Source organism: Bos javanicus, chromosome 2 (assembly GCF_032452875.1).
Source record: "Bos javanicus breed banteng chromosome 2, ARS-OSU_banteng_1.0, whole genome shotgun sequence".
NCBI lineage: Eukaryota > Metazoa > Chordata > Mammalia > Artiodactyla > Bovidae > Bos > Bos javanicus.
Window position 1 is genome coordinate 101137881 of NC_083869.1, and position 26729 is coordinate 101164609.

The window sequence follows — 26729 nt, forward strand, 5'->3', positions numbered from 1 at the left end:
TCAAGGGATCGTCCCAATCTAGGGACTGAACCCAGGTCTCCCTCATTGCAAGTAGATTCTTTACTGTCTGAGCCATCAGGGAAGCCCCAGCTTCCTCAATTTAGGTATACTATTTTTCAAATGGCTATTAAGTGGTTGGGACAGGAATACTTGAGTCGTTTTGAATTCCACTACTTAATAAATAAAACTGTTAGATATATGTATTTTAGGCCTAAAGGTACTGGAAAATCTTACTGAGACACTGAGAGCACTGTGAACCAAGAAAGTTTGGGGAATCTCTGTGCTAAACAACTTCAATATAATATTTCTTTTTAACTTGCATTATTGAAACTGAACATTAAACAACAAAAAACACTCATTTGTATGCCATTCTTTATCTATTCAATACCTTTACTTATTTATCAATTACATTATTATTGTTATTGTCTTTATCATTGATTTGTTCAATCTCTGTATCTATTAAGGCTAATAAACCTTTGACTCACTTCTTATAAATACTTACTTTATGACTTTTTGATGTTTAGATGATTTCATTTTTATGAGTTGAAACTGTTAGTAATTTTCCTCTGTGTGATTTATTTCACTGTTTCAAAATTCTGCCTGATACAGAATCTTTGAGAAATATCTACAACTATTTTTCTAAATCTTTAGAAATCTTAATGACTCTATATTCTTTATAGATTAAGTAGAAAGAGAATATTTTAGAAAGAAAACAAATTCCTATCTGAAAGTGAGCTATTTTCCAAAGAGAACCTGTTATATTAAATCATTTCAGTATAATTAGGTGCCCATCAAAAATTATTACAGTAAAATAACTTATATGTCTGAAGGCAGAATTTATCAATGACAAGGAAGGAGAATGTTAAATATTCAAATATGTTCATGAATTAGTACAATTAGGTGGACCTCACAGAGATCCACAATGTATATATGAGGAAACAAGGTTCTTTTAGGTGATTATATTCAGTACCAACCAAATAAAATCTGTTTAACCCAATGTTTTTCCCAAATTAGTTTGAATATAAAAGTATTTTATAATACTTTTAATATAATAACAACTATTAATTTCTCAAGTAACTATTTTTCTATGGATTTACATTGAGCACCACCACACAATGATAATAAAATAGGCACACACTGCCAGAATTAATGTATTTTATTGTTTGTTCTTTTATAGGATTTGCCAAGTATTGAACAAGGACCTATAATTCTTGTATCATTCATTTAACATACATTTACTGAGAGTCTTAAAGTGGAGTGGATACAGCCCTGAATAAGACAGACATTAGCCTTGATTTTACAGAGCTGACATTCCTTAACCACTCAAATATTTCCATTTGCTTTATAATGTAGTATGATTAATTTTCAAATTAAAACCTTAGCATAAGGACACAAACACCATGGAAAATAGTACATAAGTGTGGATGAGTCTTTTAAATGAAACTATCACAGATAATTGAAAACAAGATAATCTTTTTTTATATTTAGCTCATGGTGGAAAAAATAAGCATAAGTGTAAAAAGAAAAAGTCTCATGTAAGGTTATTTTCGTAAGAGTATATATTGTTGACATCTACTTTTCTATCATTCTGTTTAAGTAACAAGTTTCACAAGATCACTTTAACCGAACACCTGAAATAAGGTACCTAATGAAATAAGGTACCTAAATGGAACTGAACAAAATATACACTGTACAATATTTTGGCAGTGTTAACAGTTCTGTTTTTCAGCTCTTCTTTATCATATAGAATATAATTACTACTTATTTCTATCTCTGACTATAAACTACTTAAAAAACAAAGATGTTAGAATCTCAGAATTTCTGCAGCTGTTAAAAGTATATACCAGTCAGTTGTATACACCATACATATTTAGCAACTATCGAAAGTGTGGTATGTACAATCACAATAATGACCATAATATTTATACACCATTGAACTCCAAGATATGTCTACTTCTTGCATAACAATATAAAAATAATTATTTAACTAACTGATTGATTGATGAATATAAGAAAAGGAGCTACTGAAATTACAAACATGAAAAAGTTATAACAAGGACATGATGGAACAGAAATCTAAGACACAAGACAAACAGGTATATTTGATACTGTTTCAGTATTACAAATATGCAAAACAGTTACTATGGGAATAAAATAGATAAAACCAAAGAAGAACTTTCTGGGCCTATGGAATAAATAAATAATCCCATGACAGAAGCATTTCTTTTGGGTATAATTTCTATTCTCTCTTTAAACTACTTTTCTTATCTGATTTTCCAATATTATAATAACTCAGGGAAGTAAGCAAGGCTTTCATATATTATAATAACACAAATAAGAAATTTGGTTATCAAAGAGATCCAATTATATTCAAAGTAGGTAACCTGTTATACTTTATGGAATATTCACACAGGGTAAAGAATGATATATATACATATATCCATACTATGGTTTCAACTTAGTTTTCTAATAAGAGCCCTAACACTTACCACCTATGTATGAACCCTAGGCTGAGCTAAATAAGGCACTAGTCGTACCTTAGTCATAGCATTTTTGTAAAAATTATAAAAATATGCATATAGAAAACAAGATACTTGACATAGTAGATGCTTAATAAATGGCAACTTTTCTTCTGCCTGTAGCCTTCATCAGCTTATACAGTATATAGTTAACTTATTATGTTTATTATTAAATATAATAATTATCGCTCTTACTTCACTGAAAGGTTAAGTTTCACAGGGCAAGATATTTTTTCTTCATTTCTGTATCTCAAGCACCTAAAAAAATGCCTGACATACAAATAAGGGCTTCTCAGGTGGCACTAGTGGTAAAGAATCCACCTGTCAATGTGGAAGATGCAAGAGACACAGGTTTGATCCCTGGTTGGTGAGAGTTGGTGAGATCCCCTGGAGTAGGAAATGGCACTCCACTCCAGTATTCTTGCCTGGAGAATCCCATGGACAGAGGAGCCTGGTGGGCTATGGACCACAGGGTGCAAAGAGTTAGACATGACTAAAGTGACTTAGGAAGGATGGATTGAAAGCATTTTTAAATTTCTTCACACGGTACCAAGGATTTTCAACTGAGAGAGGCCATCACTTAGGTGTGTTATGTTTATTATCCAGAAGTGAATAAAAAAGAGAACTCTTGAGCTACATCTAATTTCACAAGAAAAAAAAAATATATATATGTATGTATACTGTGTAATTGACAAATGTGAAAAATATGTATTAGCTGATTCTATAGAAATTAGAATAGGTCAGTGTTTTCTTTCCTTTTCTTTTGATGAGAATTTTTTTAGAGTAGGTACATTATACCATAAGGCCCTCATCATTCAATTAATCAACAAGTATTTTTTGCCAAACACCATTCAAGGAGCTGGGAACACCTTAATAAGTAAGACAGAAGAGACAGTCTCAGAAGCTTATATTCAAGTGGAAGGAGACAGGTAACGTAGGCATAAACAAACAAAAAAGATAATCACAGATTCTGATTCAAGTTTTATAAGACTCTAGGCTAGAGAGAGCAAGACAGAGAGGAGCTAAGAGGATGCTTTAGCTAGGGTGTTTATGGAATGGCATTATCTCCAAGGAGACGACACTGAAGCAAATATCTGAAGGATACAAGCAACCATGCCAAGAACTGGGGGAAAAGCTAAAGGCAGAGACGTCTAGGGTCATTAGTAGAAAACCCCAAGAGTAGGATAAAAATTAAGAAACCTCAGGCAGCAAAGAACACGAAATGCGGGGTAAAGTGGTATGTGCTCAAACAGGAGAGGTGGGCACAACTTCTACTGGCTTGATTAACAGCTTAATTTTATTATAAGAGCAATGCAAAGCCATTAAAAGATTTTAAGCAGAGAAATAGCATGATTTAAACTGTGTTTTAAAATAACAATCTGGCTGTTATATGAGGCATAGATTTGAAAAAAGGGGTATGGTGGCTGAGAGCAAGGACTCTAGAGTCAGGCAAAGCAATTCATATCCGAGCTTTACCTGAATAAATTGGGAATCATGTGAAATATGCATAATGTAGTTATAATGGCAAGATTTTGACTATAACACAGCATAATTTTGAAAAGCACTCTCACATAGATAACTTATTCTATTCTTCAGTTCAGTTCAGTCGCTCAGTTGTGTCCCCATGACTCTTTGCGACCCCATAAATCGCAGCACGCCAGGCCTCCCTGTCCATCACCAACTCCCGGAGTTCACTGAGACTCACGTCCATCGAGTCAGTGATGCCATCCAGCCATCTCATCTTCTGTCGTCCCTTTCTCCTCCTGCCCCCAATCCTCCCAGCATCAGAGTCTTTTCCAATGAGTCAACTCTTGGCATGAGGTGGCCAAAGTACTGGAGTTTCAGCTTTAGCATCATTCCTTCCAAAGAAATCCCAGGGCTGATCTCCTTCAGAATGGACTGGTTGGATCTCCTTGCAGTCCAAGGGACTCTCAAGAGTCTTCTCCAACACCACAGTTCAAAAGCATCAATTCTTCGGCACTCAGCTTTCTTCACAGTCCAACTCTCACATTCATACATGACTACTGGAAAAACCATAGCCTTGACTAGACGGACCTTTGTTGGCAAAGTAATGTCTCTGCTTTTTAATATGCTGCCTAGGTTGGTCATAACTTTCCTTCCAAGGAGTAAGCGTCTTTTAATTTCATGGCTGCAATCACCATCTGCAGTGATTTTGGAGGCCCCCAAAATAAAGTCTGACACTGTTTCCCCATCTATTTCCCATGAAGTGATGGGACCAGATGCCATGATCTTCGTTTTCTGAATGTTGAGCTTTAAGCCAACTTTTTCACTCTCCTCTTTCACTTTCATCAAGAGGCTTTTCAGTTCCTCTTCATTTTCTGCCTTAGATTTATTTTATTCTAAATTTTTATATGTCCTCCAGCATTCTGGGACACTTTTATTCATTTAAGCATGATACATTTCTTTAGTTTTATTATGTTGAGCATTTTTTGTGTGCTTGTGTGTGTGTGTTTAAAATCTAATTCAAGCAAGAAGCTCAAACCCAGTGCTCTGTGACAACCTAGAGGGACGTGATGGGGTGGGAATTGGGAGAGAGGTTCAAAAGGGAGGGGGCATATGTGTACCTATGGCTGATTCATGTTGGTGTATGACAAAAGCAACTATCCTCCAATTAAAAATAAATTAAAAGTCTAATCCAAATAATACATTGTTGGCAAAATGAAAATTTAAAAAGTAATGTAAAAGAATAATAACATTACTAAGATAAAACTTGACATAAGGGATCATACACATGATATTTCAAACTATAGACTGTGGTGATATTAGCATCTCTCTCTTAAATTTGACTCTACTTAACTGTAAAATAAGGCCCTTAAAATAGTGCTTGTCACAAAATAAGAGCCTGTTAAATGTTAGCCAGTAACTTTAATTTTTACAATAGCCTGACATTTATCATCTGCTAGGAAACATAACCATAACTGATCTCCAGTAATCTTAAAAAACGAACTTCCTAATTAACCTAAGAATTTTCACCTGAAAGCACCTGTAGATTCTTTCATTCATTCAATCGATACAGCATAAGGAATACAGATGCAAAAGAGAATACAGTAATGTCTTTCAAGATGCAGAATTTAGGATGTTTCATTTTTATCATGAGTATTATCATCCTATTTTTGTACAATTTAAAGAGAAACCATGTTGATAGATGATTTATGATACCTTAAGCAAAAATTTAATTATATCCTAAATATATTTTATATGTTTATAACAAATGATATTGGGTTATAATATTTACCTCATTTGTATGGTTATCTGCCATTTGGGAATTTTCTTACAAGATTTGGCAAGACAGTACAGGCTGTGGATGAACAAGTTTCTTTGACTCACATGCATGGATCAAGTAGGAAAAATAAAAGGAAAGGGTGGAGGTTAGCTTACAAAAAAAAAAAAACAACCCTCAACAAAACAGAAAACAGTGTGATGTGCCTTTTTGGACACTGGGTGAGTGAAGAAGCTGGCATGCTGCCCTTACATTTCTGCCATGGAGTTCCAAACATGCCAGGCCTGCAGACTCAGCACTGTGCAAGGAATAACATGAAATAGCCACAAGCTCATACCATTCACAGTAACAAACAAGTAGGATGCAAAACTGAATTACTAAAGCTGTCTGCAGAAAACTGAGAATGAGAAATAGGTCCATGGTTCCTGCTTACTTCTTTAGAACTCCTGAGAACAGAGAAAGGTAAGGAGGCAAGGTTCAGGAAGTCAACTAATCTGACTTGGTCTTTGAACCAAAATGGAGAGCTCTATCGGATAAGAATGTGCTAGAGAAGAAAGACTGCTTTTCCATTACTCCTTCTAGAAATAAGTGTCTAATTAAAAAAAAAAAATCATTTTATTTTATATTGGAGGAACTCCCATGGACAAAGGAGCCTGGTGCGCTACAATCCATGGGGTCGCAAGCGAGGCAGACACAACTTAATGACTAAACAACAGCCAACTAACAATTCTGTCATAGTCTCAGGTGGGCAGTGAAGGGACTCAGACATATGAGGACTGTTCACCCCCAAACTCCCTTCCCATCCAGGCTGCCACAAAATATTAACCAGAGTTCCCTGTATTATACAGCAGGACCTTGTTGGTTATCCATTTTAAATACAGTACTGTACATACGTTGATCCCAAACTCCCTAATTATCCTTTGCCCCCATCCTCCTCCCACTCTGAAACCATAAGTTCTCTAAGTCTGTGAGCCCGTTTCTGTTTTGTAAATAAGTTCATTTATGTCATTTCTTTTTAGATTCCTCATATAAAGGTTATCATACAATATTTCTCCTTCTTTGTCTGAATAAGTGTCTAAAATTTAAAGAAGCATGTTGTGTATACTGCTGCTTGAAAATTTAATGCTATTAAAAATTTAATTTCTTTTATAAGGAACACATAAGGAAGAGTATATAATGATTATTTGGGGGAAAATATGTTCTTCTGGGCAGAAGTCACATGAATTGTCACTGCAGCTGGCCTGACTGAAAGTGGTTTCTCCCTCCATGGGCAAGGTGTTACATGTGTGTTTCAATCAGGAATGGAGACAGTAATCCCATTCCCTCTCTTCAGTGTTTATTGCAAAGCGTACAGAGAGGCTCCACAGGCTAAGTGTCAGGACTTGATGGGTGAAATCAGCAGAACACAGTTATGCAAATCAAGTGTGCAAATGACACTGCTTGTGTAATTATCAATGTAATCCTCCTCTATCAACCACCTCCAGGAAGGAAAGGAGGGGTAGAGGGTGGGGAAGGTTCACACTTGGCAGATCACCCAGAGAGTGGGCCAGGTGCCAGGTCTACAATCAGGTGAAAACAGTTTCTTCTCAAGGGAAGTCTGCAGTACAAATTATACTACACTTTATGCACCATCACTTCTATGAAGGAGCTGCACTAGACTTCATTTCTATAACCAGCAAAATTTAATCCAATATGTCTTATCAGTATACTGATCATTGTCTTAGAATTTTTTAAATGGATCTCTTTAGCAAATCGGGTAGAAAAGTCATGTCGATCTGGTTTTAAAACAATGTCAGTATGGAAATAACTGATAATGATAGTCTTTTGGCCACATACCCAACTTTCAGACATTTAAAATCCTTCTTTAACAAAATAATCAGTCCTATTAATGTCTAAAGGTCTATAACCTGTAGCAGATCCATGTTATAAAAAGCAGTTCATATGTAACAGAAACATAAAGTACTTAATTATATACTTGTTTACCTCAAAAAATAAAGTGGGATAATATTGAAGCAAACATTGAAGGATTAAGGGAAAAAATCTATTAGAAAAACAGAGTGGAAGGCAGAGGAGAGACAAGAGGGGAAGATAACTTAAAAAAAAAAAAATATATATATATATATAAGAAGGAAAGGGTGTGTATTTCAGGAGACAGTTATTGATTATAAATGCCACACTGCTTTGGAAGACAATCAGTTTATGGAACTCCTGATCAGCCAGGAATTTAAGGAAATAATGTGACAGTCCCCTAATAAGGAATGATAGCATGCTATGCTAAGTCACTTCAGTCATGTCCGACTCGGTGCGACCCCACAAACGGCAGCCCAACAGGCTCCGCTGCCCCTGGGATTCTCCAGGCAAGAACACTGGAGTGGGTTGCCATTTCCTTCTCCAATGCATGAAAGTGAAAAGTGACAGTGAAGTCGCTCAGTCGTGTCCAACTCTTAGCGACCCCATGGACTGCAGCCTAACAGGCTCCTCCGTCCATCTGAGGGCATAATCACTCTCATGGCAAATTAACAGATTGTCTCGTATGAGAATACAGAATTAGAGCATTTGACTTTCACTTGTTTAGCAATATGGTCAAAGGTTAGCTATCTCAAACCCAGCCAGATGCCACTTTTGAACTTCATTTTCAAGAAAGTTAAAGAGAATGAAAAAACTATATTTTCTTACCAGCTTCTCTGACAGCATGTAGTTTATACCTTAAAAATGCCTGCTAGTTGGTTTAATATTGTACTAATGTGAATATCCAAATATATTCAAAAGCAGGGAAACAGTCCTTATCTAAAACAACGAAAAATGGTGGATGTTATTGTTTTAACAGATGGGTTCTTATATGTTACATCTGGTCCAGTTGCTTTTTATAGGATAAAATAGCTTTAACCTGACAATTAGATATAAAGAACAAACTTCTTAAGCAAAATTTGTCAAACTCTGAATAGATTACAAAACTGTGTTGTGAAAAATCAACATAACTGAGGTGTTTTGGAAATAAAGTAGGCATCTGCTCAGAATAATGTAGGCTTATTGATCTTAAGTCAAAAGACTGACACCGGAAGGTTCCTCAAATAGTTCTTACTCTACGGTTATACGCTATAGATACATCACATAAACTAACTTTACAAAGTGTTTATTTTTAGGTGATATATTCCAGTAATTATATAATAAATACTGATTTAATTGAAAGCTAATTTAATTGAAAGCTAAAATCAGAAAAAAAAATTCCTACATTTCTCTGCTTACTCAAGGGTATTTTATTTATATATCTCTGAACAATAATGTTACAATAAACAAGGAACAAGAGACAATGAATACGCTTCCTTGGGATATTAGGATTTTTCATTTTCAAATGAAAAGATTCCCTTTTTAGCAATGATTTTTTTTTTTTTTTTTGGTAAGAATGCAAGTGTAGTACAGGCTTTCCTGGTGGCTCAGTGCTAAAGAATCTACCTGCCAATGCAGGAGATCCAGGTCTGATCCCTGGGTCAGGAAGATCCCCTGGAGAAGTAAATGGCAACCCACTCCAGTATTCTTGTCTTAGAAATCCTTTGGACAGAGAAACCTGGTGGGCTACAGACCATGGGTCGCAAAAGAGTCGGATATGACTTAGCGACTAAACCAACAACAAAGCCCAGTACAATTCCATGGCCAAAACTAAATCATTTGGGACCGTGAAAAAGGCATTCTTACTTACTTTTTTCTCTTTACTATTTATACAAAGAAATTTATAAAGCATATATATTATGTAAGTTTTCATACATTAAAAACACATACTCTTCTATTACGTTTTAAATATTTAATTTGAGCACTGTATTAAGTACAGGAGAAATATACCTGAAGTTCTAATTAGGAAAATATATGCACCTTTCATTCCTCCTTGATTAAAAAATAAGTATGGTAAGTACTGCTTTGATTAATAGGGGTCCAGGGCTTAATTGAAACACTATTTCCCCAGTGTACTGGGTAAATAAAGACAATTAAAAGAAGTAATATATAATGTATGAAGCACACTAATCAAATTTCTAAGAAATAAAAGGATCACTTGTTAAACTAAAAATCTAATAGACAAAACTAATAAAATAATTTTTTGTAGCAGGTGCACTGATTCTCTGATTTGTCACTAAAAACTGACAGAAATACTATGTTATATTATAAACTTACGTAAAGAAAAGCAGGCGATTTGTGTGTAAATCTAAGGTTAATGGGTAAAGTTTACACTTTGCCAACATAACTGCCATAGGCAACCCACTCCAGTACTCTTGCCTGGAAAATCCCATGGACGGAGGAGCCTGGTAGGCTGCAGTCCATGGGGTCGCTAAGAGTCAGACACGACTGAGTGACTTCACTTTCACTTTTTACTTTCATGCATTGGAGAAGGAAATGGCAACCCACTTCAGTATTCTTGCCTGGAGAATCCCAGGGACAGAGGAGCCTAGTGGGCTGCCGTCTATGGGGTCACACAGAGGCGGACACGACTGAAGCGACTTAGCAGCAGCAGCAGCCATAAAATAAAGTAATTCTAATGAAATACCCAGCATCAAGACCAGTAGAATAGCTCTACACCATAATAAATGAAAATAGTTTTAAAAAATAAAGAAATAAACACTGATGATTGTTGTACAGACAAAACTTAGATTGCATTATTTCACTTTTTTCCCCCTGAATGGACAATATTTCAGAAATTAAATATAGCACTGCCATAACAAATAAAAAGAAAGTTTGATTTCTCCTATTATAATCTTAGCAAGTTGGGAATAAAATCTAGGCATTGTTAACAGGAATTATCTACTCCCGAGAAAAGATGATCATATCAATCTATTTCTAGAAATAATATTATACTGCTTAAAAATTATTGTTAGGAAACAAACTTCTCCATGTCAAATACTGGAAAATACTACCAAAATATTTGTGCTCTTTAAGGAGCCCAGATTTATTAATTATTCATAAAATTGGGCATGCTTTCAAAATTAAAAACTGTTATCAATGACTGTAATCAAAATTTAAAACAAGCAATCAAATCAAGTAATCAGGGCTTTGTACACTTAAGCCCATCTTTTCATTCAGGTACTAACAGGTAAAAGAGAGGGAGGGAATATTCAACACTGTTTTACACTTTCACTGGTATTCAGCAACACAGAGAGAGCTATTTCAAAAATATTCTTTAAAAAGAAATGCACTTTATGCGAACAAACTATATCTGGAATTAGAATGCAAAATCAGAAACTCTCTATATCAAGGTTTTTTCTGAGATTTATGTTAGCAGATAGTTGCAGAGAAGTGATGCTGGTCCTATGCAGGTCATCTGAAAATCTTTTAAGACCTCTTCCATTTTATGCAAATTTGTTTTGAAAGTTAAAACAAACAACAGCAAACAAACAAAAAAAATACTTTGGGAGTGGGGAATACTCTTTTACTCTGTAAAGTTTGGTTTCAGTGACTAATGAGCAGCAAAATCCCAGGAGAAAAGATAACAGATTATATAATATGAGCAGCACAGGGAGATTAAAGATTAAATTAAGTGATGTGACAAAGCCACACAGCTAATTTGCAATGAGCCTGTTCTTAAACGCAGATGTCTTGACTTTTGACTTCCAGATAGTATTCAATTTATCACTTGGAGTTAACTTTACACAGTTTAGCAGTGAGTGAGTAAAAGTCGCTCAGTTGCGTCCAACTCTTTGCGACCCCATGGACTATACAGTCCATGGAATTCTCCACGCCAGAATACTAGAGTGGGTAGCCTTTCCTTTATCCAGGGGATCTTCCCAACCCAGAGATCAAACCCAAGTCTCCCACATTGCAGGCAAATTCTTTACCAGCTGAGCCACAAGGGAAGCCCAGAGTTTAGCAAGACAGAGGAAAAAATAAACATATGAGGTTGTATCATTTATTCCATAGCATGGAGTACATATTTTGGAGTTTGACTGTCTTGGTTTGAATCCAGGCTCTGCCTTTGTGATTTCTCTGTGCCTCAAGTCTCCTCACCTATAAACTAGGAATAATGTTAACAAGAAGCTTTTCTGTCTCTCCAATCCTTTGAAAAACACTGAAATGCTGGTGCGCAAAGGCTGCTCTTTGGGATGCCCACATAGACACTTCTGGCAGTTAAATTGGATACTTACACTGAGTCAGTTATGATTCCATCCAAATTTATTTATGCCAGCTGTACCTATTACTATAAGTCAAGTCGCTCAGTCGTGTCCGACTCTTTGCGACCCCGTGGACTGAGCCCACAAGGCTCTTCCATCCATGGAATTTTCTAGGCAAGAGTACTGGAGTGGGTTGCCATTTCCTTCTCCAGGGAAGCTTCCCAACCTAGGGATTGAATCTGGGTCTCTCACATTGCGGGCAAGTGCTTTATAGTCTGAGCCACCTATTACTGTAATTAAATAAATTAACCAAATACACATATTCTAATAAAATAAGTACAGAAAAAAAGTTATTTCTATAAAAACTAATTTTACCACTCTGGAAAGATTCAATAAAAATGAGATGAAAATAACGCTGATAAATTGATAAATAGGCAATCTTAAAAATTAGTGACAAAAATCTGATAAATTTAATAGAAGTCTGACTGTTTTACAAGGTCTTCAAGTTTTTAAAGAAACTAAAAATGGAATTAGAGATGATGTGTTATGAGTATGGTTTAGGTCAGATAAACTACATGGAATTCCAAAACCAAATTCCTCACTGAAAGGAAAGGACTTGACCTTTTTATTGAAAGCTTCTCATATTGCTAGATTTACTGTTTTTAATTGATAAACTACCTGGTTTTGCTCCGTCAGGTAAGAGATTTAATTAAATGAATAATCCATAGGATGTGCCTTGTACAAGGCTATAGAGAGTTCAAGAAATTCCAGACATGACCTGTCATAACCTAACTATTAGGATTATACAATCAAAATCAAAACACTGCCTTGTGTCCTCTAGAGCAGTGGTCCCCAACCTTTTTGTAACAGAGACGGGTTTTATGGAAGACACTTTTTCCACAAACTGGGGGTGGGGGTATGGTTTCAGGATGATTCAAGCATGTTAACACTTATTGTGCAATTTATTTCTATTATTATTAACATCATCAGGCATTAGATCATGGAGGTTGGGGAACCCCTTCTCTAGAGTTTGCAAGAGAATTCCAAATAGAAACTTTCAGTTTGCATGGGACCTTATAGGGCTTTTAAAAAAAGAGGAAGAAAGAAAAGAGCTAACATTTATTGAATGCATACTATATTGGATGTATCTATTCTAAAGGAAAATTAGTCCTGAATATTCATTGGAAGGACTGATGCTGAAGCCAAAACTGCAATGGCCAAAACTTTGGCCACCTGAAGCGAAGAACTGACTCATTTGGAAATACCCTGATGCTGGGAATGATTGAAGGCGGGAGGAGAAGGGGACAACAGAGGATGAGATGGTTGGATGGCATCACCATATCAATGGACATGAGTTTGAATAAGCTCCAGGAGGTGGTGATGGACAGGGAAGCCTGGCTTACTGCAATCCACGGGGTCTCAAAGAGTCGGACATGACTGAGTGAATAAACTGATACTGAACTGATACTGATATTATATCCCAGATATTTTTCTAAGTGTTTTCTCATATTTCTCTATGACATATAAAATGTCACAGAAATATGTTAAGTGCACATCAAAACCAAACTCATTATTAACCAATCTACTGGAAGGAAAATGTTCTAATCTAAAACAAAGGAAACAAAGATGCAATATAAATACCCTAGAACACAACAGCTAACTAAAGAAAATAAAATGAGCACTCATTACCCAAAGTAAGGGTTGGTATGGAGGAGGAGGAAGCAAGTTACTTTGTACTAATAATATTATTCATAAAAAACTGAAATTAAAATCATTATATTACACTTAATACCCTATACTAGTAAGTTTAAGCACTAGTTCTTATATTTAGCTTATCTGTAACATATTCTCTTTCACCTCCATAGCCATTTTTCACCTTTTGCTGCTCTGCTTCTGCAAAAAGCTAATTTCTATCAGCTTTATCCATAGGCTCCTTTGTCCCCTGGCTTCTGGTCATGCTCATTTAACATAAGGTATTAGCAAAAGAGACAGTAAAGAAGCCGCCTGCCAATGCAGGAGACATAAGAGATGCAGGATCAATCACAGGGTCAGAAAGATCCTCTGGAGAAGGAAATGGCAACCCACTCCAGTATTCTTGCCTATAGAATCCTATGGACAGAGGAGTCTGTGGGCTATAGACCATGGGGTAGCAAAGAGTCAGATACGACTGGGAGACTAACATACATCAGCAAAAGAAGAGAGATGGAAAGAGTGAGGCCAAGCTGTTTATTCCTCAGTCACAGGTTAGTAGGGGTATATTCCTCCACTGAAGGTGAGTTTCAAAACCGTCTCCTACCTCTCCTAATTTCAGTGACCTCTTCCAGGTGGCGCAGTTGGTAAAGAATCTGCCTGTTAAGGCAGGAGACACAATACATGTGGGTTCGATCCCTGTATTGTGGATACATCTCCTTCCCTACAGGAGATGTCGGGAAGATCTTCTGGAGGAGGAAATGGCAACCCACTCCAGTATTCTTGCCTGTAAAATTCTATGGACAGAGGAGCCTGGCAGGATGCAGTCCATGGAGTCACAAAGAGTCAGACAAGACTGAATGCAAGTGCACACACACACACACACAGAACAAACACTTTAGACATGGGATTGCTGCTGCTGCTAAGTCACTTCAATCGTGTCCGACTCTGTGCGACCCCATAGACGGCAGCCCACCAGGCTCCGCTGCCCCTGGGATTCTCCAGGCAAGAACACTGGAGTGGGTTGCCATTTCCTTCTCCAATGCATGAAAATGAAAAGTGAAAGTGAAGTCGCTCAGTCGTGTCTGACTCTTCTCGACCCCATGGACTGCAGCCTACCAGGCTCCTCCGTCCATGGGATTTTCCAGGCAAGAGTACTGGAGTGGGGTGCCATTGCCTTCTCCACATGCGATTGCTAATGGCTTCCTAATACTGCAGCCTTAGAGTATTCCAACTGTCCCTTTTATGCCTACTCTTTCTCCTGTAAATTTTAGTGCTTCGTCAATGTCTCCTGCATTTTCTCCATTTGAGTGTCTCATTGCTTTCCTATCAAGGCCCTGATGCTAGTTATTGGTAGCAAGAGTGGCCCAAGGCCTCAGAGAGTCCACAAGGCATTCTGACATTGAGTTTCTCATGCTTGAAGAGAACAGAAGGGCCACCTATCAGGAAGTTAGTGAAATCCTAGTAATTCTATGTATGTGCTGGCAACCTCATTATTCAAATTATCACTGATGGTATCACAGAATGAGTGAAAGGAAGACTTTTGGAGCTGTGGTCTTTATTTGTTAAAAGGACAGTAGTGGTGTCTGTGTGAAGACTGTAGTGTTACATGGCTACTTCTGTTAGCCCAAAGGATTATATGAAGGAGAAAGAACAAAATGAAGGTCCTGAATCATCTTTAAAACAGTCCTTATTTACTTAAGGCTTGGGTAAATAAGGCTGAAGATCAACTCCAGAATCTGATTTGAAGGGTGATGGGATTGCCGTACTGAATAAAATGGGCAAAACCAATACCATTAGGTCTTTTTCTAAATATATTTTTAATAATTTTATTTTTTAATTTACTGTGCTGGATTTTCATTGCTTTTCTCTAGTTGTGGCCAGTGGAGCTACTCTCCAGTTCCAGTGCACGGCCTTCTCATTGTGGTGGCTTCTCTTGTCGCTGAGCACTGGCTCTGGGGCATGTGGGCTCAGTAGTTGTGGCACAAGAGCTTAACTGCTCCATGGCATGTGAGATCTTCCCAGACCAGGGATCTAACCGGTAACTTCTGCATTGGCAAATAGATTCTTCACCACTGGACCACTAGACAGGCCCACTGTTAGTTCCTGATAATGGGGTAATGGTGGGGAAAGAGTGAAACATGTGTTGATACTATGTGATGAAATACTGAGGCTCAGAATGTTTAACTCCTAAAACCCTACAGAACATGACTTGCCAGAAGACATATTTGTCTTCACGCCTCCCCATTCAAGGAAACCAACTCTCACATAAATCAGCATTCCCATATAGTAAGAGGACTTCCAATTGGTTCGGAGAATGGCAGTTCTATTCAGAACTCATTTCTATTACCATTCACAATCCCCAGGCTCATGACAAGCTAGATCCTAATATAGCCAAAGTCAAGGGATATCCAGGAGGTGACAACCTTATACACTGAAATAACTGCAAATCTTTACCAATTTTTATCAGTAGGAGTCCAGTTAGCATGTAAGGGAATGGATTGATTCTAAGGATTTTAAATCAAGAAGGTGAACTACAATGTTAGATCAGGCCAATTTATCTATAGGAACATTCATCTGGGATTTAGTATTTTATTGTCTTGAGCAGGTGGGAGTGACTGGTTAATTGAACCTTTGATTCAATGATAGCTTACATAGTAAAAAAGTTGAAATGGCAGAATGTTCTTGGCATAGCAAAGTAAAATTCCAAAATCTCAAGAATGTAAGAATATTGGAAAAGGATCTATTATAAATAACAATACCCTGCAAGGGCCTGTGGGACATCTCCTTCACCAAAAAATTACACTGGTGAGGAAATAACCAGCATGCTTGAGAAGCTTCCTGGTAACTGTCTTCTCTAGGCTGGAGAGAACAATGATAGATGTTGCAAACAGATCTGAGCTTCTTAATTTAAAGATATCTATTGTGATCTTCTGAGATGGCAGAAGCTATGTGGTAGAAATTAATTTCAGGAAGGTAAGGCTGCCTTAACAAGCCACAGGGATGAGGTAAAGATCAATGTGTTTTGTGCCACAGGGTTCTATGGGAATGACTAATGGGTTTCAGATTCCCCAAGAATGAAAAAACACTTGGAATACCAAACAGCTAGCTGTCTTACATGGACAGAAACCCTCTAGGTCTTGTGGGCAAAAATCCAACTTCAGTCACCACAGTGGGATTCATGATCTCTTATCCACTGCCTAGACCTAAGTATATTCACATATCCAGAGTCACATAATTTTAGGTGGAGACAGAGTCCATGAAACCTGGCCATAGCTGTATGCTATGAATTTTCCTCATAGCCATTTCAGAACCACCTGTGGCCATTTATGACAGTGACTGTGAACTGGGAGAAGGATAATACCAAATCCTTCCACAGGTTATTAGACAGTTGTATTATATTACCTCTGAATTGCCATTAATCCCTGGAACCCAAAATACAACTATGGCCCACCAGTCAAAGTGGGAGCTTATGGAAGCCAAGGTATATATGAAGACTTCACCCAAGCCCATCTTACAGTACCACAGGAATAAGTGCACTCAGTAATGGAAAGAATCCTTACACTGGCTCCCTGACCCAGGGTAGGAGGGCTATTATAAAAAGACAAGAACAGTGCTGTCTAATGCAAAATGAATCACATATATAATTTAAAATTTTCTAATAGTCACATTTTTAAAAGGTGGAATTAATTTTCATAATATATTTAATAAATACCATTTCAACATGTGTTTTTTTTTATTTATTTAATTAGAGACTAATTACTTTACAATATTGTATTGGTTTTGCCATACATAAACATGAATCCACCACGGGTGTACACGTGTTTCCCATCCTGAACCCCGCCCCCCACCTCCCTCCCCGTACCATCCCTCTGGGTCATTCCAGTGCACCAGCCCCAAGCATCCTGTATCCTGCATCAAACCTGGACTGGCGATTAGTTTCTTATATGATATTATGCATGTTTCAATGCCATTCTCCCAAATCATCCCACCCTCTCCCTCTCCCACAGAGTCCAAAAGACTGTTCTATATATCTGTGTCTCTTTTGCTGTCTCGCATACAGGGTTATCGTTACATCTTTCTAAATTCCATATACATGCATTAGTATATTGTATTGGTGTTTTTCTTTCTGGCTTACTTCACTCTGTATAATAGGTTCCAGTTTCATCTACCTCATTAGAACTGATTCAAATGTATTCTTTTTAATGGCTGAGTGATACTCCATTGTGTATATGTACTACAGCTTTCTTATCCATTCATCTGCTGATGGACATCTAGGTTACTTTCATGTCCTGGCTACTATAAACAGTGCTGTGATGAACACTGGGGTACACGTGTCTCTTTCAATTCTGGTTTCCTCAGTGTGTATGCCCAGCAGTGGGATTGCTGGGTCATAAGGCAGCTCTATTTCCAGTGTTTTAAGGAATCTCCACACTGTTCTCCATAGTGGCTGTACTAGTTTGCATTCCCACCAACAGTGTAAGAGGGTTCCCTTTTCTCCACATCCTCTCCAGCATTTATTGCTTGTAGACTTTTGGATTGCAGCCATTCTAACTGGCATGAAATGGTACCTCACTGTGGTTTTGATTTGCATTTCTCTGATAATGAGTGCCAAAGAATGCTCAAACTACCGCACAATTGCACTCATCTCACACGCTAGTAAAGTAATGCTCAAAATTCTCCAAGCCAGGCTTCAGCAATGTGTGAACCGTGAACTTCCTGATGTTCAAGCTGGTTTTAGAAAAGGCAGAGGAACCAGAGATCAAATTGCCAATATCCGCTGGATCATGGAAAAAGCAAGAGAGTTCCAGAAAAACATCTATTTCTGCTTTATTGACTATGCCAAAGCCTTTGACTGGTGGATCACAATAAACTGTGGAAAATTCTTCAAGAGATGGGAATAACAGACCACCTGACCTGCCTCTTGAGAAATTTGTATGCAGGTCAGGAAGCAACAGTTAGAACTGGACATGGAACAAAAGACTGGTTCCAAATAGGAAAACGAGTACGTCAAGGCTGTATATTGTCACCCTGTTTATTTAACTTATATACAGAGTACATCATGAGAAATGCTGGACTGGAAGAAGCACAAGCTGGAATCAAGATTGCTGGGAGAGATATCAATAACCTCAGATGTGCAGATGACACCACCCTTATGGCACAAAGTGAAGAGGAACTAAAAAGCCTCTTGATGAAAGTGAAGGTGGAGAGTGAAAAAGCTGGCTTAAAGCTCAACATTCAGAAAACGAAGATCGTGGCATCTGGTCCCATCACTTCATGGGAAATAGATGGGGAAACAGTGGAAACAGTGTCAGACTTCATTTTTCTGGGCTCCAAAATCACTGCAGATGGTGACTGCAGCCATGAAATTAAAAGACACTTACTCCTTGGAAGAAAAGTTATGACCAACCTAGATAGCATATTCAAAAGCAGAGACATTACTTTGCCAACAAAGGTCCGGCAGTGGTCATGTATGGATGTGAGAGTTGGACTGTGAAGAAGGCTGAGCACCGAAGAATTGATGCTTTTGAACTGTGGTGTTGGAGAAGACTCTTAAGAGTGCCTTGGACTGCAAGGAGATCCAACCAGTCCATTCTGAAGGAGATCAGCCCTGGGATTTCTTTGCAAGGAATGATGCTAAAGCTGAAACTCCAGTACTTTGGCCACCTCATGCGAAGAGCTGACTCATTGGAAAATAGTCTGATGCTGGGAGGGATTGGGGGCAGGAGGAGAAGGGGACGACAGAGGATGAGATGGCTGGATGGCATCACTGATTCGATGGACGTGAGTCTGAGTGGACTCCGGGAGTTGGTGTTGGACAGGGAGGCCTGGTGTGCTGCGATTCATGGGGTTGCAAAGAGTTGGACACGACTGAGCGACTGATCTGATCTGATCTGATAATGAGTGATGTTGAGCATCTTTTCATGTGTTTGTTAGACATCTGTATGTCTTCTTTGGAGAAATGTCTATTTAGTTCTTTGGCCCATTTTTTGACTGGGTCATTTATTTTTCTGGAATTGAGCTGCAGGAGTTGCTTGTATATTTTGGGGATTAGTTGTTTGTCAGTTGCATCATTTGCTATTATTTTCTCCCAATCTGAAGGCTGTCTTTTCACCTTGCTTATAGTTTCCTTTGTTGTGCAGAAGCTTTTAATTTTAATTAGGTCCCATTTGTTTATTTTTGCTTTTATTTCCAATATTCTGGGAGGTGGGTCATAGAGAATACTGCTGTGATTTATGTCGGAGAGTGTTTTGCCAATGTTCTCCTCCAGGAGTTTTATAGTTTCTGGTCTTACATTTAGATCTTGAATCTGTTTTGTGTATGGTGTTAGAAAGGGTTCTGGTTTCATTCTTTTACAAGTGGTTTTTTCCCCAGCACCACTTATTAAAGAGATTGTCTTTAATCCATCATATATTCTTGCCTCCTTTGTCAAAGATAAGGTGTCCATAGGTGCGTGGATTTATCTCTGGGCTTTCTATTTTGTTCCATTGATCTATATTTCTGTCTTTGTGCCAGTACCATACTGTCTTGATGACTGTGGCTTTGTAGTAGAGCCTGACATCAGGCAGGTTGATTCCTCCAGTTCCATTCTTCTTTCTCAAGATTGCTTTAGCTATTCGAGGTTTTTTTGTATTTCCATACAAATTGTGAAATTATTTGTTCTACCTCTGTGAAGAATACTGTTGGTAGCTTGATAGGGATTGCATTGAATCTATAGATTGCTTTGGGTAGTATACTCTTTTTCATTATATTGATTCTTCTGATCCATGAACATGGTATATTTCTCCATCTATTAGTGTTCTCTTTGATTTCTTTCACCAGTGTTTTATAGTTTTCTATATATAGGTCTTTAGTTTCTTTAGGTAGATATATTCCTATTTTATTATTTTCGTTGCAATGGTGAATGGAATTGTTTCCTTAATTTCTCTTTCTATTTTCTCATTATTAGTATATAGGAATGCAAGGGATTTCTGTGTGTTGATTTTATATCCTGCAACTTTACTATATTCACTGATTAGCTCTAGTAATTTTCTGGTTGAGTCTTTAGGGTTTTCTCTGTAGAGGATCATGTCATCTGCAAACAGTGAGAGTTTTACTTCTTCTTTTCCAATTTGGATTCCTTTTATTTCTTTTTCTGCTCTGACTGCTGTGGCCAAAACTTCCAAAACTATGTTGAATAGTAGTGGTGAGAGTGGGCACCCTTGTCTTGTTCCTGACTTTAGGGGAAATGCTTTCAATTTTTAACCATTGAGGATAATGTTTGCTGTGGGTTTGTCATATATAGCTTTTATTATGTTGAGGTATGTTCCTTCTATTCCTGCTTTCTGTAGAGTTTTTATCATCAATGGCTGTTGAATTTTGTCAAAGGCTTTCTCTGCATTTACTGAGATAACCATATGGCTTTTATTTTTCAATTTGTTAATGTGGTATATTCAACATGTGGTATTATCCATATGTGTGTGCTCAGTCTTAGTCATATCAGACTCTCTGTGACATTATGGACTATAGCCCACCAGGCTCCTCTGTCCATGGGCTTTTCTGGCAAGAATACTGGATGGGGGTTGCCATTTCCTCCTCCAGGGGATCTTCCTGACCCAGGGATTGAACCTGTGTCTCCTGTATTGCTGGCGGATTCTTTACCACTGGGCCACGGGGAAGCCCATGTATACAGGTGCTTAATAGCCACAGATGGCTAGTGGCTACCATACTGGAAATCATAGCCCTTAGAACTGTCATTTCTTCCAAGACAGTAAACTAAAACCAAAAGATGCTGGGGTGGTCATTCCTACTACAAACCCATTTAAACTGTTTGTTAGGCTAATGCAAGACCTAGATGGTTCTGTGGATGAATAAAGATTTAGTTGTATCAGAATGGCAAATACAGAAGCAGTTCTAGCTATAGTATCTTTGTTGGAGCGTATTAACACAGCCCCTGACACCATGTATGGAACTACCAACCTAATTTCTTTTAAAAGTAATTCCTTATCAATAAAGATAATCTGAAGCAGTTTGCCTTTACAGTGCAGGGACACATACTTTCACCATCTTACCCTACGGCTAGGTCAACTCTCCTCTCTTTGCCATAATATAGGGCAAAGAAATCTTGTTCATCTTGACATCTCACATAACATCAACCTGGGGCATTACCTTCATGGTATTATACCAATTGGATTTGGTGAGCAGGAAGTAGTAAACACTAAAATGTCTTATTAAGATATATGCCAGAGGATAGGAGGTGATCTCTATGAAAACTTTAGATATCTGCAGCAATGGTGAAATTTTAGGGGCCCAGCGATGCAGGCATGTGGAAACAGAGCTTCTATGGTAAATGATAAGTTGCTGTACCTTGTACCTTTCATCATGAAGGAGGAGGCAGAAAATGTGGTGCCCCCTCTTTGAATTTTAGAAACAAGATATACTATGTTTGGGTATTCCACTCTGATACACATATTCAATAATCCACAAGGCTGTCAACCTTGAGAGAGGACTGGGGCAAGAAAGGTATACTGGGACTGCAGTATACCTCTCCTGCAATGAAAGCTGCCATGTAGATCTCTGGCTCTAGGATCCAGCAATGCCATGATTTTTGGAAATACATGTGTCAAGCAAAGATGGTGTGTGATGTAATTGCTACTGCAGGATCGGAGCACAGATCCCCAGTGGAGGAAATATATGTGCTCTTTTCTTTTTTTTTTTTTTTGAGTTAAAAATGTGCTCTTTTCAATAATGATTTGCCATTTGAAAAGTAGCTCCTAATTTTCTATTGGACTCTTGTTAAGACTGAGTATTAGGACACGAAACTCCAAATGACTGTGTGGCTCAAACTATACAAAATGAACTATGTGTTAATCTGATTCAACATACAAAATAAGATGTGCATAAGAGCACTTCACTATTAAATGAAATGGACCACACAGGTCTGGAAAACCCAGGTATATACTTCATGAGCAAGTAGCTCATGTGTCTCTGATACCTGCCACTACTGCTTCACAATCTCACAATCTGGCCTTATGGGGTGTTCTCAATGACCAATTAACATAGGATAAAACTGCATGAACCCAGCCTGTGAATGGACTGCATGGCATTTGGTACTAGCTGCAACTATTGTACTAGAGGCCCAATGAAGAGGGCTCCCCCTAAATACTAGTAGTGAAAAGATAACCCCTCCAGCTGTACAGTTTGCATGTAAGAAAAGATAGATGAGGAAATGATAGATGGCATGGCCATATAGTCAAGGACTTAGAAAAACAAGACTGGAAGATTGGAGATAGAAGGTTTCGGGGAGAGTTATGCATATGTGCCTCTTAGAACTGGTACAAAATGTAACAATGTGGTATTTTACATGAATTCCCTCCAGAGGGCATCCATTGTGGAGGATGCTTTGAGTAGTCTAGAAAAGATTATGTGATGGGTGACTCAAAACAATCAGATAATCTATACTATGGGTATTAGATTCTTTACCTAGTTACCCTAGTGCCTGCTTAAGTGGCCCATGTACAAAGTGAAAAGAGGGGCAATAATGGAAACTCTATAACTTCAACAACATAGATTTCACCTGCTCTGTGACTAATTTAACTACCACAACTGCTGAGTTCACCACCTTCCAATGATGGGACCCTGATATGGCACTGTTCTCTAAGGGGATCAACCAGTTGATTAGTGACTGGCGGATTACAATGAACTTTCTACCTGAAGGAGGGAGAAATTTATTCTCATAGGAATTGATAGATATTCAGGATATAGATTTACCTCCCCTTCCTTCGGTGCTTTTGTATGCTCCTCTTCACCTGGATGTAACAGAATGCCTTTAAGAACACTATAGTATTCCTTAAAATATTGACTTTAAGCAGGAAATTCTTTTCAAGGCAAAGGAAATACAGGAATGGTCCCAAACCATTTCCAGATTTCACTAGCCATATCTCACGCCACATTATCCAGAATCATTGGGTCACATGGAGTATACTGGCCCACAAGTGGCATGGTTCATGTATGATTGCTAGCTGGGAGAAGTTTGAGTATGTTCTGTAGCATATGATAAATGCCTTAAGTCATCTATCTTCCCCATTGCCATAGCACATGTTTGATTACAAAGAGGTTAAGATAGTAGTGGCCACAATACATCAAATAACCCACTTAAAGGGTTTTCACTTCCTGTGCTAAAACCTTGGGATTGCTGGTTTTGGAGATGTCAATGCCCAAACGTTTCCACCAGGGATCAGAGTTCTGTTACTATTTTACTGAAAGCTGAGACTACTCCCTGCCTATAGGGGGCTTTTCAAGCTACTGAATTAACAGAAAGAGACGTAGGCTATTGGCTGGTACACTTTTCAGATTACTAAAATGATTTGGGGTTGTTGCTATATGATATGGGCAAGGACAACTAAGTTAGAAGCTTAGCAGATTTACTGGAACATCTCTAACAAAAACTTGACCAGTAATTCTGGTTATTGAAAAGCTATAGTAATCCAAGGATGAAAAGGTCACCAAATACTTAAAACGTTTAGGAATTAGGCTGTGATTACCCATCAAAGAACCTTGTCCAGCCCAGGTGCTAAAAAGAGGGTCAAAGTAAGGGGAAGATGGAATAAGCAGTGAAAGAAGAAAATTATAATGACCAACTTGAGCTTTCTGATCAGTTAGAGAAGCATGGACTTTGGCAGCTATGTTTTATGCTTCATCTATTATGAACAGCATTGGTGATGGCTAGTATTTTGAATTCAAAGTATGTCTGAGCTAATATCACACCTTAATGAAGCAGTAGTTGGATGACACCCATCTGTCCCTTTCCTCTCTCTGTTAAACCCCCCTTATTAGCCAATTTAAGCATATCTGTTTATATATCTGCAAAAGCCATAACGTAGTATACCAAATTGCAAATTCATAATGGCAATTATAGAGACTTATATCTTTTTTTTTTTGAACCTCAAAGTAGCAAAGTATTTATTTACAAAATTTACAGTTTCATAGGGAATGCCCTAGCTGTGAAGTGGTTAGGACTATGTGTTTTCACTGCAGGGTCACAGGTTTGATCCCTGGTACAGGAACTAAGATCTTGCAAGCCATATAGAACAGCCAAAAAAAAAAAATTATAGTTTCTTAGAAACAGCTTTGCTCTATGCACATAAACTTTATAATTATATTGAACCATATAAATTATGGTGTCTGGCCTTGCCAAAGCCAATGTAAGGGGCTTACTTTTGAGCACCATCTTTCCCTCCCCTCACTCCACTAGACACCAAATAGGAGCCCCTAGATGAGCCATGCCTAATATGTATAAAGAAACTGAGTGTAGCTGCCCAGCTCAGTCTAATACAAAACCAAGGTGTCTTGACTTCTTAGACACTACCCACAGGGATTAACCTCTTAAAAGAGCAAAAAAGAAATCAAGGAAACAGAAATTGAGGTGAAGGTTAAATGTCTTCTGGAGGTGTCACCAGACAACGAACCTTGAATCTAGCAATCACCAGGTAGAGTAAACGTATACAGCAAACCATGATACTGAAAACAACACAATTTTGTAAATTTTGCAAAAAGTGAAATACATGCTTACAGCTATATTTTTGCCTCAACTTCATTCCCATGGAAAGCTACGTTTTATATTAATATAATCCTTTGTCAACTGACTAATGCTTTAATAAGCCAGAGCTCATGGCCAGCTAAAGGAAATAACTGTCAGGTCTTAAAAGTATTTTTCAATAAGAATACTTCTTATAATAAAACAATACCACTTTAATATATAATTTTCACAGCATAATTTCTAATTAAAATATAATGTGTCATGGTTGGAAATGAGTAAACTGCCTTAAGTCAGGAAAGAATATAAAGCATATACTTAAAATATTTTAATATTTCATTAATTTTATTTTTTAATCGAGTTAATGTCTAAATAGTTTTACATATTTCTCATTCATGTTAAAAAACTGGGTAAAGCCTTAAGGATTAACAGGAAAAATGTAAAGAAAGATAATACAAGCATTACCTCACAACCCACAGTACTCTGTCAATTTGTCAAAGTAGATGAAAATATCACTTTCATCATATCTTCATATTAAAATTAAATTTTAATATGTCATTATGAACAGAAGGAGCATATAAAACTGGCTTAAGAGTATTCTATATTAATTTTCCACCTTTAACTTCTTGGTTATAGCAATTCATGCTAAAAATCAAATGAAATCCATTCAGATTTCTAATCATTCTTTTGCTTTTATGTACTATATTCTGGCATTTAAAAAAATCAAACAGTCTAGATTTTTCTAATGATTTATGAAGCAGAGAAAAGTTTCAGAGAGCATCCAATGACTATGGTTTGAAAGTTAAAGAAACAAGGAGAGTTAAAATGAAATATAAAATACTCTCACAGCCAATTTTCTTTTTTTTTTAATTAATTAATTAATTTATTTAAAATTTTATTTTTAAACTTTACATAATTATATTAGTTTTGCCAACAATTTTCTAATGAACATAATATTTTCAAGTTTAAAATAGTTATATTTGACACCCCCTGAAGTCCCAGCCCAGGTACTCTATCAGTCAAAAAACATCACAGCTTTCCTCTCCTCTATGCTAACATCAACATGTAACTATATTTTTTTTTACTGGGTTTTCCATTATTCTGGATTAACCACAATTACTTCATTAATAATTATAAAATTTAAAAATTATAGAGAATCTATGTAACAGATGTTTTCATCAATGGCTTGAAACTCTTCAGTTGATAGTACTCCTTTCTGCCAAGTCTATAAATTTAAAAAAGAAGGGCCAAATGCATCCTGCAAAATCTGTCAATTATTCAATGTATACAAAAAAAAAAAAAATCATCTACCTCATTCTCAGCTATGTACCAAAGCTATAAGTTGCTTTGAATTATTCTATAGCACACTTCTGAATTCCCACATTTTAGTTTTCTTCTTAAAGAGCTGGTGCCACTTACCAGAGTGGGTCCTGAGGTGTCCTGTGAGGGCGTCCCTTCTTCTACAGGCATAGCTACAGAAAGGACATTTGAACGGCTTCTCTCCAGAGTGTAACTTTATGTGTCTCAGAAGGTTGCCCTTCTGAGTAAAAGAAGCTCCACACTGGTTACAATGAAACGGACGTTCACCTGCAGAAGGGTAAAGAGGTGGGGAAGATCAAGTAGGTTATGTGCAAGTGACTAATTGGATCTACAATGTTAACCAGAGCCAGTTC

General features: G+C 37.4%; 1 protein-coding gene across 15 annotated transcripts in view; it reads right to left on the bottom strand.

Annotated features, from left to right (window-relative positions):
• The window catches only part of IKZF2 (IKAROS family zinc finger 2), a 204151-nt gene that overhangs the window by 41255 nt on the left and 136167 nt on the right, over positions 1-26729 (bottom strand). For all 15 annotated transcript variants that reach the window (XM_061383952.1, XM_061383980.1, XM_061383900.1 and 12 more), the window contains one exon: positions 26476-26643. In XM_061383952.1, coding sequence (XP_061239936.1) covers positions 26476-26643 — 168 coding nt within the window. The remainder of the gene's footprint in view (positions 1-26475; positions 26644-26729) is intronic.